The 19,281-nt window shown below is 34.0% G+C and overlaps 1 protein-coding gene across 1 annotated transcript; it reads left to right on the forward strand.

Annotated features, from left to right (window-relative positions):
- The first annotated feature begins 6,418 nt into the window (after positions 1 to 6,418).
- LOC145629260 (uncharacterized) lies at positions 6,419 to 17,246 on the forward strand. Its single transcript, XM_081681807.1, has 4 exons — positions 6,419 to 6,778; positions 10,544 to 10,765; positions 13,843 to 13,955; positions 14,194 to 17,246. Exons 1-4 carry the CDS (start codon positions 6,572 to 6,574, stop codon positions 14,561 to 14,563), a joined length of 912 nt encoding a protein of 303 aa, XP_081537933.1. The 5' UTR covers positions 6,419 to 6,571; the 3' UTR covers positions 14,564 to 17,246.
- The last annotated feature ends 2,035 nt before the right edge of the window (positions 17,247 to 19,281 follow it).

Genomic DNA, 19,281 nt, shown 5'->3' on the forward strand with positions numbered 1-19,281 from the left:
TCATTATATGTTGACTCCTAAATGTTAATTTGCTTGTCTATTGTGAACTTATGTAGGGAGCATTGGAGCCTCATGGTGATTTGTAATTCCACTAACACAATTTATCACCTTGATTCAGCTCGATCATCGGAGAAGTGGCTCGTAAAGTCTATATTGCAAAAGTAAATATATATATAGCAACCTAGTGATGATTATTGCTAATAATAACTAATTTAGTAGTCATACGACTAATCAAATTTGAATGTACTTTTTTTACTACAGTGTTATGAAGAAGCTACATTGTCGTGCTCCAAAGGGTCCAACATGGAAGTCACCGTTGGTAATTTACATGATATTGTGATTATCTTGAAAATCTATGTTAGTAAATATTTTCCCATTTCCTTTGCATGTTTCACTGATGTGATTTGTTTGTCATATGCTAGTGCGCACAACAAGAGAATGGACTTGATTGTGCTTTGTATGTGATGAGATTCATGCTTGACATTGTGACTCATTGTACGGACACTCAACAACTTGATGAGGTAAGTCCTAAAACTTATTGAAATGCTAAATTGATGTGATTTCTAGCCTTAGACACCTAATATTACCCAACAATGACATGTTATGATAAACAAAAAGGCCATTTGACAAGAAAAGGTAGAAAATGGGCTAAATAGAAGTCATATGGGCCATATTTGGGTCATTTTGTGTTAATATGCTCTTTTGATGTGATTTCTTTCCTTATACACCTATAACTAGATAATATTGACATGTTATGAGATAAATAAAGTTCATTTAATAAGAAATGTAGGAAATGGGCAAAGTAAAGTCATATAGGCCCTTTTCGGGCCATTTTGAGTAAAAAGCGTCATAAACCTTAATAAAATGAACTCCTATACAATTTTAGGGCTTACACATACAACTACCCAACATTGACATGTTATGAGAAAGAAATAGTTCATTTGATAAGTAATGTAGGAAATGGGCTACATAGAAGTCATATAGGCCCTATTTGGGTCATGTTGAGTAAAATGCGTTGTTAAACTTATTGAAATGCTATATTGATGTGATTTCTAGCCTTAGACACCTAATATTACCCAACAATGACATGTTATGAGAAACCAAAAGGCCATTTCACAAGAAAGGTAGAAAATGGGCTGAATAGAAGTCATATGGGCCATCTTGTGTTAATATGCTCTTTTGATGTGATTTCTTTCCTTATACACCTATAACTAGATAATATTGACATGTTATGAGATAAATAAATTTCATTTAATAAGAAATGTAGGAAATGGGCAAAGTAAAGTCATATAGGCCATTTTCGGGCCATTTTGAGTAAAAGGCGTCATAAACCTTAATAAAATGTTCTCCTATACAATTTTAGGGCTTACACACATACAACTACCCAATATTGACATGTTATGAGAAAGAAATAGTTAATTTGATAAGTAATGTAGGAAATGGGCTACATAGAAGTCATATAGGTAATATTTGATAAAATACATATTGTTTTGCCTAATTAATTAATTTTAACATAATGTTTTTGTATTTCAAGTTTTGCAAGGTCCAAAAGGATGGTCTGTTGACAATCAAGGAGCTTAATGAAGTTTGTGACATGTTGGCGTCTTTTATCACCTTCAACATGTAAATGGCATTGTAATTGTAAATTATTTATGTTAATTTTTGAACTATATAACTTATTATTCATTATATATTTACTTACTATTATTTGTATATGTAAGCAACTTTTTTTTTATTGTATTGCGTTTGGGAATATTTATATCTATATATATAATTGAATTCTTATTTTTAATATTATTTTTGTATCTTATTGTAATAATTAATAATATTATTATTATTAGTAATTATATAATTAATTATTTTATTTAATATAATTGCTAGAATTACAGGTTATTATTATTGCTAGAAACAGGTTTTTTTTTTAAAAAAAATATTATTGCACGAAAATTGGAAAAAAAAATATTGGGTTAACCGGTGCCTAAAATAGCTACCACCAAAAAAAAAATGGCGGGAGAGCAGTTAAAAGCACCGGTTAACCGGTGCCTAATTGGGTATATGGCACCGGTTTTGAACCGGTGCCAAAAAGGGGGGTTTTTTGCACCCCCCACATAGGCGGCGGTTCAAACCGGTGCCTTAAACCGGGTTTGAACCGCTGCCAAACCACTCTTTTCACCTAGTACTTCCACTTCCTACAAAAGCTTCAAGAATCCCTTCGTTTCCCGCCTTTCTCCTACGACTGATATTCATCACGCATACCGAGCTCTGCAATTATCAAAAGCATTATTATTTTTTAAAAACTTTTTTTTTATCGGAAACTCCCTATTATAAGTTAACAAACCGGTGATAACTTGCACAACCGGTTTTAGTCCCTTACTTTTAACTTCCCAAACTCCAGTCCTTTACTTTTACATTTCATGAAAGTTTAGTCCCCTCTCATATTCTTAACTCGTTATTTTAGCAAACAATAACACAAGATTTGCGTAAAATAACATAATGTTTTAGCAGAAGTACATAGTATTTAATTAGTAAAATAACATAAAGTTTTCATAAAATAACACAACGTTTTGGCAAATTAAAAAATAACATAGATTCGATTGAATCAAATCAAATTAACATATTTAGTTCAAATTAGTAGTGTCATTTTCAATTAATTAAACTAAAAACAAAAGAAATTAAATATACTTACTTTGTTTTGCTCATTCTTGTTCATGATTGTCATTTCTTTATATTTTTCATGAATATAAACCATTTTTTTTTATGTAGTGAAATTGATATTTTCAGCTTTGATTGAGCAATTTTGTGCTTGTTTGAGTGGTTAAAATAATAATCAAAAGAAATTTTGTGGTTTTTGTTGGGAAGGCACTAAAAGAAGAAAACCAAACTAACTATCCCCAAAGGAGAACAGGTTCACTCTACAGGCATTAGCCAAATCATGAGCTCTAGCAACATGTTCCCGACTAACCTTCCAGATCACACACGTTTCAAAACAAGCTCCTACCAACCTAATATCCTTGACGATCCAGAGAAGCGACATATCTGTAGTAGTTTGTCGTTGAAGGAATTGGATAATAGCTGACGAGTCCGTATAAACTGTAATCCTCTGGTAGCCTGCACCTTTTGCCCACCTTAAACCTCCAAGGCAACCCAAAAGTTCCGCATGTAAGGCTGAGGAAGCTTTTCAAAAATTTCCTCCACGATCAATTATAGTGTACCCATTCACGGTAGACGTCCAAGCCATACCAGCAGTCCTAGTGTGTTTTTGCTAGGAGCCATCGGTTATAATTAAGAATGAAATATTTGATGGTGCTAAAATGGTGGGTTGGAAAATTACGGAGAGAAAAGGTGGGGAGAGAGAAAGTGGAGAGAGAAATGAATTGAAAATTTGCTTATTTTAGGTTTATATTTTTGTATATTCTCTCACAGTTTTTTATGTTATTTTGTTTTAAAGATATGTTATTTCATTTAATATGTTGGAGTACCATGAGCATAGTACTCCAGTAGTACCTAATACTAATCCATGGATACTCTCTCCTTTTTTTTAATTGTTATACTTACCAAATTCGGCCGTGTTTTAATAAGTGTTACACTTCCTTTTTTGGCAAAAAACTACATTAAAATATTATATATCTCTCCTCTCATGGCCCCACTCAAACCCACTACTACTTTTTTTTTTTTAATTATATCTCTCATCTCATATTCATTACTTTTCAATAAATTATTAACCTCACTATTTTTTTTTCAATTTTTTAATACTCCAACCACCCCACTTACCTCTTATTTTATTTAAGTCAATTAAATTGACTAAAACTATGTGCCAATCAAAGTGTAACACTTAAAAAAACAAGGAGGGGCCAATTGACCAGATTGGTAAATAAAAAAGACCCTTAGCTACAATTTGGTAAAAAAAAAAACTTATTCCGGCGACAATTTGGTGAAAAAAAAAAAAAAAAAACTAACCTTAAGCGACAATTTGGTAAATAAAATAATCTCAGGCGACAATTAACCCAAAAAATATAAAAAATTCCGATAAAACGCTTAATATAGTTCGTTTTTCTTGTTATTTTACCAACCCTTTTTTTTTACGGAAATAACAATTTGAAGAAAAAAAACGTTAAGTATCAATTTTCACTTAAGTTTCATACCCCTTATTAACGAAATTTTTTTTAAAAGGGGTTGGAAATAAAAAGGGATGACATGTAAATCCAAAATTTAAATGGAAAAAATAAATTTAAGAACACAAAAACAAATTAAAATAGGATTTTTAAAGAGTTTGTTGGGAAAAAAATAGATTTTTTGGTCTAAATGTCGCCGAAGTTTATTATTTTTACCAAATTGTCGCATATTGTTAGTTTTTTTTTAATCATTGATTTGTACACCCGGGTGTACCATGAGCATGGTACACCTGGGCAAAAACGACGTTGTTCAAAGAATAAAACGCAGGCAACAAACAAATTAAAAAAACGCAGAAAGAACATAGTGCTTGGGAACAAAGAACATTCTGCTAAAAAAGAACATGTAGATATAAAACAAAGAACACGAGTTTTTTTTAGGTATATTCAGTAAATTTCGGAAAGGAATCAACCAAATCCCATATTAATTGATACAATCTTTTCAAGAAAAATTAAGATTCCAGAATAAATTTCTCATTCTATAATTTTTTTCTTTTTCAAAATAATTCAAAGATTTTATTTTCAAAATAATTCAAAGATTTTATTTTCAAAATTCAAAATTTAAACTCAAATTTTCATTTCATATTTAAAATTTCAGTTACCAATATTTTATTTGATTTTCTTTAATTTAAAAAATCTCTATCAAAATCAAATCATATTCTTTAAGCAACCTTTTTTTTTTATGTAATTATTAGAATATTCGCTATAATAATAATAGTCATGTGTAATTCTTGTGATGTTCATTATATGTTTTTGTAATGTTCTTTATTAGAAACTATGATGTACTTTATTTTGTATGCAAAGTACTATTAAATATTAGCACAATTTTTCTTCCATATGTCCACTATTAGTATTATGATCTTTATTAGACCTTTTGATGAAATATTTTAAATGTCCATGTTCTCTAGTTGTAATTCATTGCTTATTGTGAAAATGTTTATTAAATTTTTGTTTGGACCATCCTTGTTAAATTTTAATGTTTAAATTTAAGTAGTGCCTATTACATAATATAATCATGTTCTTTGTAAATGTTATGGATGTTCTTTGGATCCAAAAATCAATCATCAATAGATGATGTCCTAAAAAAATATCTCCATCAACCATTGTGATCCTGAAAAAAAAATGTGCACAATTATTTAATGTTATTAACATAAAAAAATATATAAATTTAAAATATTCAAGATGAATAGTTTAATAATTAAAAATGTTGTAAAAACTCAATTTAAAATAATATGTGATATATCACTCAATACCCAAAAGAACATAAGAGTTAAAACAAACGAACATGAACATAGAAGAACATATTATTCAAGTAAAAAGAACATAGTTCATATTATTGAAACACAAAGAACATTATACCTTAAAGAACATAATTTGTAATGCAAAGAACATATAATTTTGACTCAAAGAACATATTAATCGGACTTAAAGAACATATTCCATTACAATTAACAAATCGAATGCATGATAAAGGAACATTCATCATAATCAGAAGAACATCATCTTCAACCTTTGAAAATAATACAAAAACAGTAAATATATATATATATATATATATATATTCCTTTGATTAAGAAATCTACAAATTATGAAATTTAATAATTTAAAGAACATTATCAGTAGCATCAACATCGTAATTATAATTTTAAAATTTAAATACAAGAAAACCTGAAAAAATAAATTACCTTCACATTTGATTATGAAATCCTCAAATTCATTTTCATTATTAATCAAATCTTAATTCTCATACGTATTATCAACAAATCTGTCGTGGAATCATGTCGAATTTCTTACACCCCACCATTAATTTTCTATGCTAAAAATGTTCTCTCTCTAGAAATTATCTCTGTATTTCAAAATTGTAATTATATATATCCAAAAATATCAAATCTATTTTTGAAAACTATTAATATGGAGAATATCTAACAAATCCCTTAAATTAAGGAGGAATCATTTTAAAGAAAAAAAAACTGAATAGAAAAATGCCTTTATTTTTTATAGGGTGTACCGTGAGCATGGTACACCCTGGTGTACTATGCAAATTTCACTTTTTTTTACCAAACTGTCGCCGAAGTAAGTTTTTTTACCAAATTGTCGCTAGAGGTGTTTATTATTTACTAATCTGGTCAATTGGCCACACGAAAGGAGTATCACTTTTAATGATATTGGTTAACGGTTACTCGGACCGGTACCCGGCTACCCGCCCCACATACTCACCCCTACTTTCATTTGTTGTTTACAAACGTATTTACAAATTACAAGTATTTAATATGGAGTACCATAATCAGTTAATCACAGTGAACACATATGGAATCGATGTCTCGATGATATCTTAGAAAGTCTGTAGTTCAATTTTCATATTGAGATCGCTAAAAACTTAACTTATACTCCAAATATCTTAAATGAACAGAAATTGTGCAGAAATGAACAAAGTAAAGACAATCGGAGTAGTGGGAGCCGGCCAAATGGGTGCCGGAATCGCCCAACTCGCCGCCTTCAACGGCTTCGACGTTTGGCTGTTGGATTCGGACCCTAATTCTCTTACTCGGGCTACCAAATCTATCAATTATTCCCTCCAACGTTTTCTTTTCAGAGGCCAAATTTGCCAGGTACTTTTTTTTTTTATCCTTGCCAGTAATTTAATGGTTATAATTCTGCATGTATGGGAAATTAATTAATTTTGATCTTAATTTTTCTGGGTTTTGTTTGAATTTTGATTTAGTTTAGTTTGTTGTATAATTCTTTGAGCTTGCTAGAAATTTGATTGATTTTGGAATATTGGGATGTTAGGATTTAAGTACAATTTTATGACTTAAAACTTGATTTAATTTGAACTGAATTATGGGGTTTGTGTTAGTTAGGATCTGGTTTGATCAAGTAAATGGGGGTTGAACATGATATTATGCCTTGAAAGTGGAAGGTATTGAATTCTATTTGATCGACTTTAAAAAGCCTTGGGACCGGGCAACCCCATACAAAGCTGTACTATTGATTAAATCCCTCATCAATGCAAACAATAATGGGCAAGTACATTTCATGTCTCACTCTTGAGTCACTCACAAAGATCAAAATTTTCATCACTATTTGAAGGGACTAGGTAAAATAATCTAACCTTGTTAAAAAGAATTTATACTGTTTAACACGACAAAATACAAGTTTATCATCTTAATAAACAACCCATGTTTATCAAGATGACAAACTTGTAAACAAATAGCCAAAAACGTGCACTGTTCATGGTAAAACCTTTAATACTAGTAGTGGTTCTACCATGAACATTGCAATTTTTTTGGTAAAACCGCTAATGGTGTTAGCAGTTCTACCATGAACAATTGAACAGTGCAAATTTTTGGCCCTTTATTTACAAGATTGCCATTAGATAAACTACCTATGTTTTCAAAGGCCCCCTCTTTTATCTTGAGTGTTTAAAACCGAAAATTGGGGTGTACCATGCCCAAAGTTTAGGGATAATGCTAACAAATTAAACAATAACAATATCTTGTACACGCTAACCATGATCCTTTAAGATGTCCCCTCACATCTATCTCAACATACACATCTCTAATATGTGCTACTCCCATATTACATTTAACCCATATACTCCTTTCGTTTCAGAATATATACCCTATTTAACTTTTTGTACCATTCAACTTAAGCCAATTTGACCACTGCTTATGATTTATAAATTAGAAAAATATAGTTATGTAGGTACTTGGTAAAATCGTCTCAACTTATAGTTTTCGAAATAAACTTTTCATAATTTATACTTATTGATACTTAAAGATATTATAAGTCAAAGTTTTGCATTGATATACGTGTTTAGTTTGACGGGGATTTATTTTGAAAAAGAGGGAGAAATGATTCTGGTTTGATAACCATCTAACAAAATATTCTCTTTAACCTCAAAGATATGTTACGGTTACACAACCGGACTTAATCCTAACCACATCTTGGTCAAGTTATTCTTCTTCTACAAATCAACCCAAGGTATTTTTAAAATGCTTACTCATGGGCATCTCCTTACCACCCAATGTAAATATATCCTGTCTTAACTTCCTCGTAGTGCTAAAAGTACATTACATGTATCCCGTCTTGCTCTGACTTAGTTCAACCCTTGAGATTTTAGATTTTGCCTCCATTGCTCCAATTTGGCATTAACCCCTACTCTAGTCTCATCCACTAATACACTATCCTACACTATTATCTGCATACAACTTACAGCAAGGTATCCCCTCTTGGATAGGTCTTGTTAATTCATCCAATATTATTGCAATTTTGCAAAGAGTAATGGAACTCAGTGCCGACCCTTTGTTTAGTCCAACTGTAACAGGGAAGTAGTTGTTTATATCCTTTGAGGTCCTTGCACTTGTTTATATGTCTCGATACATATCCTTAATTAGGTCAGTATACTTATGAGGAATACTCTTCTTAGTCATTGCTTACTTAAGTATATCACTTGGCATCTTGTTATAATCCTTCTTCCATTCAACAGAAATCATCAAAATAATATCCTAGCATAACAACATTCCTAATCATCACCCTTGTAATCTAGGAAACATAACAATAACAAACTTCCTTGTAGTCCACATGATATACCTTCTACTGCATAAGTCTCGAAGGCATCACCAATAAGAAACTTGCTGCCACATTACAATAATGTATCCACATGGCTAATCAAATCAAAGGCCTTGCTCAGCACATTATTGCGTCGCAGCATAACCTTTGCTGCATCGTAACTCTGCAAGTGACCCACATCCACAATCTTGGCTCAATGCTTGCGTCCCAACAGCCATATTAAATTTGTGGGCTTGCTCCCTAACAGGTCGGGACACAGTGATATTAGCCAAGTGGTAGAGGTTCTGGTGTTGTCCATCTAGACTCTATTGAGATTATTTTGTTAGTACTTGGTAGTTTAGTACTTACAATGGTTGTAGAAATGCCACCTATGTCAGCTAGTGTGATGAGAATTTTGGCTCATGTTCATTAGTTACTAGCTTGTTGGGCATTTGTGTGGATATTACTTGCAGTGTCTCTTTCGAAACAAGTAAAGCTACCTTGAGTTGATCATATTCCAACAGAATATTATGATAATTATGAGGTTTCAATGAGAAGCTAGCTAGAGGAAGAGCCCCCTCCCTGGGTTAAGGAAGAGGAGCCCTAGATAAATACTTTGGGATTTATGGGTGGGTTAAATTTTTGTTCTTCATAATTGTCTTTTTTTTTTTTTTTTTTTTGTGGTAGCTTGAGATATCTGTAATTCTGTATGGTCAATGGTGCTATTCCTGCTGGGTACCTGGCTTAGTTAAATACTTAGCTATGAAATTTTTGCTTCTCTGATTAAATACCATTTGTTGATAGTGATGCGGATGTGTAAAAGGCTTTTCTTTGAGCTGTATGTAGGTTCTTGGTTCGATAGATTGTGTATTCCAAATCATTTACACATGTACCTTATCTATGTAGCTGAGTACTAGAAACTTGATTCCATATGGGTGTCTTTCTGTAAAAAAACCAACCTTTTTTTTTGAAAGATGTAATAAACCAACCTAAGGAGGAGCAGTATGGGTAGTCTAGTATTATTAGGTTAACAGTCTTTAGATAGAGAGAGAGAGGGGAAAGGAAAAAGGCAGACAGATCTTGGAATGAATGGTTAAGAGAGTTGTGACCTCAAGTCACTATTAGGATATTTGAGACCTAAATTCACTACCTTGGAGAATGGCGGCCTAAAGCAGCCAACTTTGTAAAACACTTTTTGAAATCTAAGCTTCAGCCCTTCTCTTATAATTGCTCTGTAATTGTTCTGTATTGCTTGCTGTGAGTGTCATTGTTGTATGCTGTGAGTTTGTGGGAGGGTGAGAGGTCAGTCTATTAAACTTTCTTTTTGTACTATGTGAAGTGTCATCTGAATTGTGATGATTGCTACTGCTTCCTGAGTTAGAGAAACAGCTGGTGCAATAAATATGTATAATAAACAGGGAACAATAAATTAAGCACTCTAGGTTTCAAAAATAAAAGTAATTAAGCACTCTGATATCAGATTTGAGAAACATTTATTGGATATTGCCATGACTTGAAAGGTGGGTGGTGAGTACCTGATTTGATGAACTTATCAGTTCCATAACTTCCATTAAACCTTGTAGTATAACTTGTGAACTTTTCATATACTGTTGGCTGTTTTAGCATGATAATTTTTCAGCTTTATACACAGGTTTTTCTTTTAGTTATGATCTCTTGAAATTGTGGAAGAATTATGTGTAATGTAATCAAGGTAGGCTTTTGTTCTCTGTGGGAGTGTAGGGTGCACCCAGATACTGACCTGTGGTCGACTATATTTGTTTATTATACTCAAGACTAAATTTAAATTCTTTGTGTCATGGTAGGCTGATATCGATGATGCGCTGAAACGCCTACACTGTACCATGAGTTTGGAGGATTTTAGTTCTGCAGATTTTGTAATTGAAGCAATTGCTGAATCAGAAGTGGCTAAGAAAAAGCTATTTGTTGAGCTGGACAAGATAACCAGATCTACTGCCATCTTAGCATCAAACACCAGTTCAATATCCATTACACGGCTTGCTTCTGTAACAAGCCGACCATCTCAGGTCTGCATTAGTACATTTTCTCGTGTGTCACATCTGTATCTGCATTGCAAAGTTTCCAAGAGATTTATTAGGGCTTGTATAATTTAATGAAAAAATCATGTGGTGCATAGAAAAATCATGTTGGTGGAAAATTTTCAGTGTCCATATTCTGTATTTTAAGCTAGCCTAAACAGAAATCCTTCTAACAAGCATGCCAACTTAATCCTTTTCAGACATTTTTAGGTTCCATGCTTGCATACCGTGATTATTTTGTGCACTTATTAGGAAAAAAATAATTATGGTGCTTGATGAACCATAGTTTGCTTATCTTGTGAAAATCTTGCATTATTGTGTTTTGACACCCATTGACCTTTCAGTGGCCAGTTGACCAGATGCTTAAAAAAGAAAAGAATAAGGCCTTGTGCTAACCTCCTTGATCAAGGAGGTTGGCACATAAATTGCAAGAGATGAAGCCAGTAACACAGAATGACTCAGAAAAGAATTAGGCATTGTGATAGCTACTCTCTCTTGGACCAATTTAAGGCCTCTGGAAAGACTAACTTGTCCTTGAAATGCAGACATGGACACACTACCAAAGCCTTCCCTCTCCTTACATCCATGATCCTCCTATTCAGAACAAACTGGAACCATTCAACCACGCCATCTAATCACCACCCTTTTCTTCTGTGCCTTTTATAAAGAAACATCCACCGTGATAACTGGCATCCTTTTTACCAGGTTATGGCTTCCTAAGTTCACCTGGCCAAAGGATTGGGAATCCTTGCACAACTTGCCTTCCATTCCCAATATCCCTCAGAACTGTGCCTTTCTAACTTTTAAGCTGCTTGGATTAAACCCTTATAGTCCCCTGAAACATCTGCCTCTGATTTTCCTTCCACAGCTGCTTGCAAAGAAAGGTCTTAGTAAATCAAATTTTCAACATCCATACTTTGCTTGATAAGGGACCCTGTTCTTTCTGAAATATCTTGGGATGTCTTATTGATAAAGTGCAACGAACGTGGTTGCTCAACTTTAGATAACTGGTCGGAAGGTTAATTTTGATTGATAAAGCATAAAGCTTGCGTACAACGTCAATGGCTTAGGCTATTACCCTCCAAGAGTTCTCTACAATAATTTTCTGCCTACCCTCTCCTTACTAGACCACAACTACTTATACTACTACTACAAAGCAAGAATTGGCAACAAAGCCTTAATTACTACAAGTACTACTCTTGCCTTCTTTCCACTTTAGCACAATACAAACAAATAGCCTAAAGCTGCTTATCTGCCTGCTGCTTAACGGTCCTCTGTCTCTCCTTGCTGTGGCCACGGTTTGTTGTTGCTGTTGGTCTGCTCCTGCTGCCTTCTCTGACGCCTGCTATAGGTGAGTGTCACGGGTGGTGGGAGTGGGTTTATTGCATAAAGCCAAGGTGAAGTTTTGAACAGTTCAAGGTTCCTACAGCCTACTCTCTAGCTGATTTAGAACTCTGGAATTGATCTATAAATTACCCTCTTAGGCAACTTAGATAACATGAGGTGTGAACCCATAGAATCAAATATAGAATTTTTTTATAAATTAATTTTTCATCTTGAGAATTGAGATTAATCCATTGCTTGGTGCTGCATAATTTTTCATTGTTAATTGATCACATACTTGATTCTTTTCATAAACATTTTCTTGGTCGTGTTTCTGTCTTAATTTATGTCCTTTAAACAATGTACTCCCTCCAATCCTTAATGTTCTTCCCATTTTGACTTTGTACGTTTGACAATGCATTACTTTGGTCTTAAATAATTATAATTGCATATATCAATTGAATATCAATAAACTACTTGTTAAGACAAATCAAATAAGACTTAGCATGACTATGTTATATTTTATATACTGGGTAATTTAGAAGATTCTCTAACTACTAGAGTCAAATTTCCAAATGGGAAAAATAAAAAGGATCAAAGGAAGTAGTTGACACATTGATATTTGAATCCTTGAAACTCCAATTCTTGATCTCATTCATGATGTGTTGTGTTTTAATTGCACTCTTTGCTTGTTTCCAGTATTTATCAAATAAAGGAAATTTTAGATTTTAACACCCCCATAACAAAAAAATTATTTTAACACCAGTTAAATTTAAAAAAAAATGGATTTTACCACCACTTAATTGATTCCGTTTGGGAAACCGTTAAGTGGGGTCATGGAGTCGCGTGTCGCTCTATTATTGGCCCCAAAAAAAATTAAAAAAAACCTAAAACTACCCAGCCACCCCAGCCCCACCACTGCCACCTTGACCCACAGCCCGCTGACGCATCCACCGGCGCACCACCTCCCCCTCCCTCACCAACCGACTTGAACCCGTCCCCACCCTTTTCCCGCAGCCCTAAACCACCCCAAAATCATCTAAATACAATTGTCCTTCCCCGAAACGGGCACGAATTCGGCCATTGATTGCCGAAATCGGCCGATTAAGGCCACTTGGCCCCAAAACCGGCCGATTTCAGCCATTAATGGCCGAATTCGTGTCTGTTTTGGGGAAGGAGGGTTGCACATTAGGGTTTGGCCATTAGTGGTTAGGTGGTTTTGGGACGGATTTCGGCTGCAGAGGGGGAGGGGGAGGGTTTAGGTGTGTCGGGTAAGGGAGGGGGAGGGGATGCGCCGGCATTTTGCCGGCGGCTGTGTTGGGTGAAGGTGGTTGGGTGGGGCAGTGGTGGGGCGGTGGTCGGGCTGGGGTGGGTAGATTTAGGAATTATTATTTTTTATACTTTTAAAAACAAGTAAAATGGTGACACATGTCACTGTGGATCCCACTTAACGGAATTTTGGACGGAGACCGTTAAGTGGTTGTAAAATCCATTTTTTAAAAAAAATTTCTGGTGTTAAATTATTTATTTATTTATTTATTTATTTTTAATGGGGTGTTAAAAACCATTTTCGGGTTTTTGTCTGGTGTTAAAATCTAAAATTTTCTCAAATAAACTGTTAATGTGCTTCATCACTGTTTTTTTGCAATATATGTGCCAACCTCTTTGATTAATGGATTTGAATTTACGGATTGATCAGGTTGAAGAATTTGTTGTACTAAGAGTGACTAAAACAATTGCAGGTCATTGGCATGCATTTCATGAATCCTCCTCCTATAATGAAATTGGTTGAGATTATAAGAGGTGCGGACACATCAGATGAGGCTTTCAATGCAACCAAATCTTTGGCAGAGAGGTGATTTAGTGAAAAACCTTTGAAGTGTGCTGAGTCTTTGTCTCCCTTTATATATTTATCTATTTTAGCCTGTGCTATCCGTGTTGTCATTCTTTTGCATTGTCTAATTGTCAATTGAGAATCCTTTTTCAGTTCATTCATGAGTAAGGTATCAATAATTCACCAAAAATGATAAAATTTCTTTATCTAGAACTTGATTAATGTTGGTTAAACGTCTTATGCATTATTAAATACTCAGGTTTGGTAAAATAGTGGTATGCTCAAAGGATTACTCAGGATTTATTGTAAACCGAATCTTAATGCCAATGATAAATGAAGCCTTTTTCACTTTATATACTGGTGTGGCAACCAAGGAAGACATTGATGCAGGAATGAAACTTGGGACAAACCAGCCAATGGGTCCACTGGAGCTTGCAGATTTTATTGGCTTGGATGTTTGCCTGTCAATACTCAAAGTTCTTCATGGAGGTCTTGGAGACACTAAGTATTCCCCTTGCCCTCTTCTTGTTCAATATGTTGATGCTGGCCGTCTTGGGAAAAAGTCTGGTGTTGGGGTGTATAATTATCGTGATGCATCAAAATCTACCAAGCATGCAGCAAAACTTTGATGTCTGTGCTGTCAGATAATGAGGTAAGCAGCGTAGCTCTTTGTGTATAGAAATATGAAAAAAAATCAAATCAGATGGGTGTAAGATGTTACGATCATCTTAAAACCATCATATATGGGGATGCTTAAGCATAACATAAAGGATAGCCCTTGTTATATCATCTGCTGAATATCTGTTTATTACCATATCTTTGTTGCTTTCTTTCCCTTGCTATGGGTATCAGTTTTAGTCAATCTATCAAGGAACTGTTTATGCTAGGTTTCATGCTGATGCCTGTCTGACTGAGTTTATGAAGAGTTTAGTGCCTGCCTTATAACATAACTAGTAAACTACCATGAAATGTATATCTGTTTAACAGGAAAATTTCTAGAAACTGGTGCATGTTCATGAAAAAGTAAACTAATAAAGAAGACCATAGGATAAGCTTCTTTTAACCAATTAAGATACTAGAATATGCTGGGCCAATAAAGATGTAGATTCAAAGCACCTAGAAACAGGGAGACCCACTGCAGCTCTACTTTCTGCAAAAGGTCTGTTGGATTTTCTGGCTTTCCCCGTTATATTATATCTTTTTGTATGCTAAAAAAAAACGAGAATATGTTAGAAACACATTTTGTTATATAGACAAATTTTTTAGATCAAAATTATAATAAAATAAGGAGAGGTTTTGGCAAACAGACAATTATCAAACTTTTCTACAATTTTTTTACATGTAAAACTTGTAATACACAAGCACGAGTCCAGCTTTGGTATTATGGGATTCCAACTCCACCTTGGTTTAGAATGTAATTATGGTTTTAAAAGTTTTGATTTTTTTTTTTTTTTTTACGTTCTGAGGTTCTCTCTATTCAGAACGCAAGTTGGATGATTCTACTTTTCCAAACTAGGAGTAATGTTTTCAAACAATTGACTATAAGCTACAGAATAATGTTTGTAGTATTTTAAAACATATAAAAAAGTAAACGTTTTCGTCAAAAAAAAAAAAAAAAAACATATAATTGTTTTATTGGTGGGAGGAAACAGAAAAATGTTCGTACATTTTTTTTATTGTGAATCTTGTGACAATTAGAAGAATACTCTGAAACTTGATTACCTATTGCAATCTGTTGTGTCAGTTACCAAAGAATGGCATTGTGTGAATCCTCAGAACATCCCATACATTAGTATGTTTATAGAACTTATGTGGTACATTGATTCCCTTATTTTTTTGAGGTTGTAAGAGGGTTGCACTGATGTTGCAGTGCAAGCTGTGGTACTATAGATAAATTTTCTGGTGCCAACAAACTAGTAGTGGAGAGAATATTGCGTGATTTGCAATAGGTCAGTAGTAAATTTGTTCTTTTCTTGATGCATAAAGTAGAGTGTACATAGATTTACCTAAGGAAATCTATTGTCATTCATAGTCATCATGTCCATCACATGCAATCTTGCGTAGACAAAGTCTTAGATATACCCCACCAGTCATGTTAGCCCATCCTTCTGTCTTAAGGTTAAATGATTTTACTGTAAGAAATAATAGGCGATCCTCTCTGTGTTCCTACCTAATCCTATCCGAAACAACTTTCTGTTTATTCATTTCAGAAATCAAGCTAGAACTTTTCTACTACCGAGAGTTTGGTGCACTTAAGGATACTATCTCAAAAAATACCCTCAGGTGCACCTACCTATGTAAACCAGGTATAGGACCTCTGTCTGAGTGCACTGTAACAAGGTTCAATTGGAAAGAGCTTCGCTATAAGATTAGGGTCTGGCTGCATATACCTAACCCCTTTCACCTCGTTTCTGCTAAAAGCGGCGGGACTTTGGTCTTCTTTGAAGTATTGAGAATTTGAGATTGTATTGATGTTAATACTGTACTTAAGTCTGCATTAGTAATTTAGTACAACTGCATAAAGTCTAAAATTCTATTTGGTACTGCTTGCCAGCGCAGAAGAGGAAAATGTTCTATTATTAACACAAATCAAAAGGACCTTTCTTTTGATCTTATTGGACTGACATGATCCATAAAACCTGCAAGTCTTGACTCTATTGGTTAGTGATAGCCTTTAGCCCCACAAGTCTACCCCACTTAAGAGCTGGAATTATTGATAGATGACCTTTTTTGTGGGGTTGAAAATGATGGAAATGGGATCCAACGGGCTTAGCAATTTGTCCATTTGGTTAGGGGAAAAAGCTGGAGTAATATAGAAGATAGTAATAGATACAACAGAATAAAAAAGCTTGAACTTTTTCTAGTAAGGAATAGAATCAGAATTTGAGGAGAGAGAGAATTTAGAATTTGCCTCAGAAAAAGCATAATGAAGTTCTTATTCCAATGTCCTTGCTGTTCATGTTTCTGTTTCATGAAGCCCCAAAAAGGGAAGCCTAAGGAAAAGACAGAGAAGCCAAAGGAAAAGAAAGGCGGTAAAGCTGAAGTTGCACCTGCAGCGCCTGCCGCACCAGCAGCACCAGCAGCGCCTGCAGCACCAGCAGCGCCTGCAGCAGCAGCAGCAGAGAAGAATGATAGTTAATTGTAATTCTAGCTAATCAGTTGGATTTTAATCTTTGAGATAAAGGCAATGTGTAAGTGATTTAATGTAAAATGCAGGTGCAAATTGCTCCTAGTTTGCTGAAACTTCAAATATATGTATCTTCCCCTTGCCCCCTCCTGTGCATTTGATTTTCTGGAATCTGTTTTCTGTGAGTCCTAGCTTCTGAGACATGAGATTCTCTGCTTTCAGATCTTACTGCCAGGTCCTTGACTTGGCATAATGCAGATCTGATAGGCTATAGTTCTTATATGTATGTTTATTGAGTTCCATTAGATTGACGCTCTTGCAACATTATGTCTGTCGGGTTTTTGAGTATTTGGTTTGTTTCAAGATAAGGTAGCTCTGCATTACCTTCTGGTTGTTGTGATATGTCATGGAAGAGCATAAGAGGGTTTGGGGGGAAACTACACTAGCACCCAATTTGAAGGAGAGGGGGGACGGGATCTTTGAACTCAAATTTTCAGGCGTGGGTGTAGAAGGTAAATGGCCAACCAGCAAGCCAATTTACACAGGTAAAGAAGGATAAATATGGAGCCAATGATTTGGTTTAGTGCAAATATTTTGTGAGAGAGCTAGAAGATGTACTTTTATATAGGTAAAAAGTGAATTGGTACATCCGGTTCATGTAGAGGCCACTGTCTTTCATCAGGTTCGATGATTCGACATAAGCTTAGGCTGGTTTATGCCAAGGGTTCTAACTCGACAGTCGATACGCATAGTGACCTATTATTATTAATAGAGGTGGTTATCTCAGAGTTTGGCATGTTTGGTCTTGCCCATTTTAGGATCGAGATCTTTGAGGGGGGTTGCGTCAGTTTTGCTGATTATGGCTGTATGGTGAGATCACATAATCTCAAAACATAAATGCAAAAAACAATTACAAAGGTAGTGAACCTTGTTAAATTAAAGACAGACATTTTAACCTACAACTCAATCCATTTGCTATCTTTTTTGTTTGCTTGTTTGTTTGTTTTCAAAGCGACTAATTAGAAACCAAATTAAACATAATAATACGGGACTGTGAGACAAGATGAGCCTCTTTTAGAGCCAACACCCGTCCTGCAAAAACAATCCACGGAGCAACACTTTTCAGTTTTCAATTTTTTTTTTTTTTTTTTTTTCTTTTAACCTTGGACTAGTAAAAACACAATCAATCTACTGAAGTTGGTAAATTAGGATATTTTGTTTCATTAAGTCGTGGTCTTAACTCTTAAGAACTCCCAAAGCATGCAAAGGCTCACTACTGCAACAACTCGTAAGTTCTTGCAACGATAACATGACGTTTGTTTCCGCGAATTAGAGTGATAAGGATTAGTAATTTAAACCTTACAAACATCAATTTCATTGTTAAAACCTTCTAATTTCACCAAAATCAGTTATAAATAAGTTATACTAGATGAAACCCGTGCGATGCACGGTTTGTTTGAATTTTTAAAATTATATATATATATATATATATATATATATATATATATATATATATATATATATATATATATATATATATATATATATATATATATATATATATATATATATATATATATATATATATATATATATATATAATTCCTGATATATTTATATTTAATTAATTTAAATTGGAAAATCTCATTCGTCAATTTAGCTTACGTGTTATTTAAATTGTTTAATTCTAAAATAAAATAATAATTTCGTATTTAATTGGCTAACACTAAAATTTATTATCCTACGTGGCGGTTGGAAAAATTAAGTCCTACGTGGCTTTCTAAAAACTCGGGAAAAAACTCCCCTTTATATATACTAGTTTAGTGCCCCCGGGTTGTTTATTGAATTTTAGAATAAATTTTTAATCTTTATAAGATTTGCTAGATTGTGAAGTATATTATTTTAACCGATTAGTATATATTAAAATTACAATTTTTTGTATGTGGCTAGCCACATGGTGCGGCAAGGGTTACTTGTAGGGTGTTACTGGTTTTGTCAGGGGTTACTTATAGGTGTTACTTGTATTCTGGGGGTTACTTGTATGGGTGTTACTGGTTTCGGTCGGGGTTACTTATAGGGTGTTACTGGTTTTGTCAGGGGTTACTTGTAGGTGTTACTTGTATTCTGGGGTTACTTGTATGAGTATTATTGGTTTTGGTCGGGGTTACTTATAGGGTGTTACTGGTTTTGTCAGGGTTTACTGGTAGGTGTTACTGGTAT

Source organism: Chenopodium album, chromosome 4, assembly GCF_948465745.1.
Source record: "Chenopodium album chromosome 4, dcCheAlbu1.1, whole genome shotgun sequence".
Lineage (NCBI taxonomy): Eukaryota > Viridiplantae > Streptophyta > Magnoliopsida > Caryophyllales > Amaranthaceae > Chenopodium > Chenopodium album.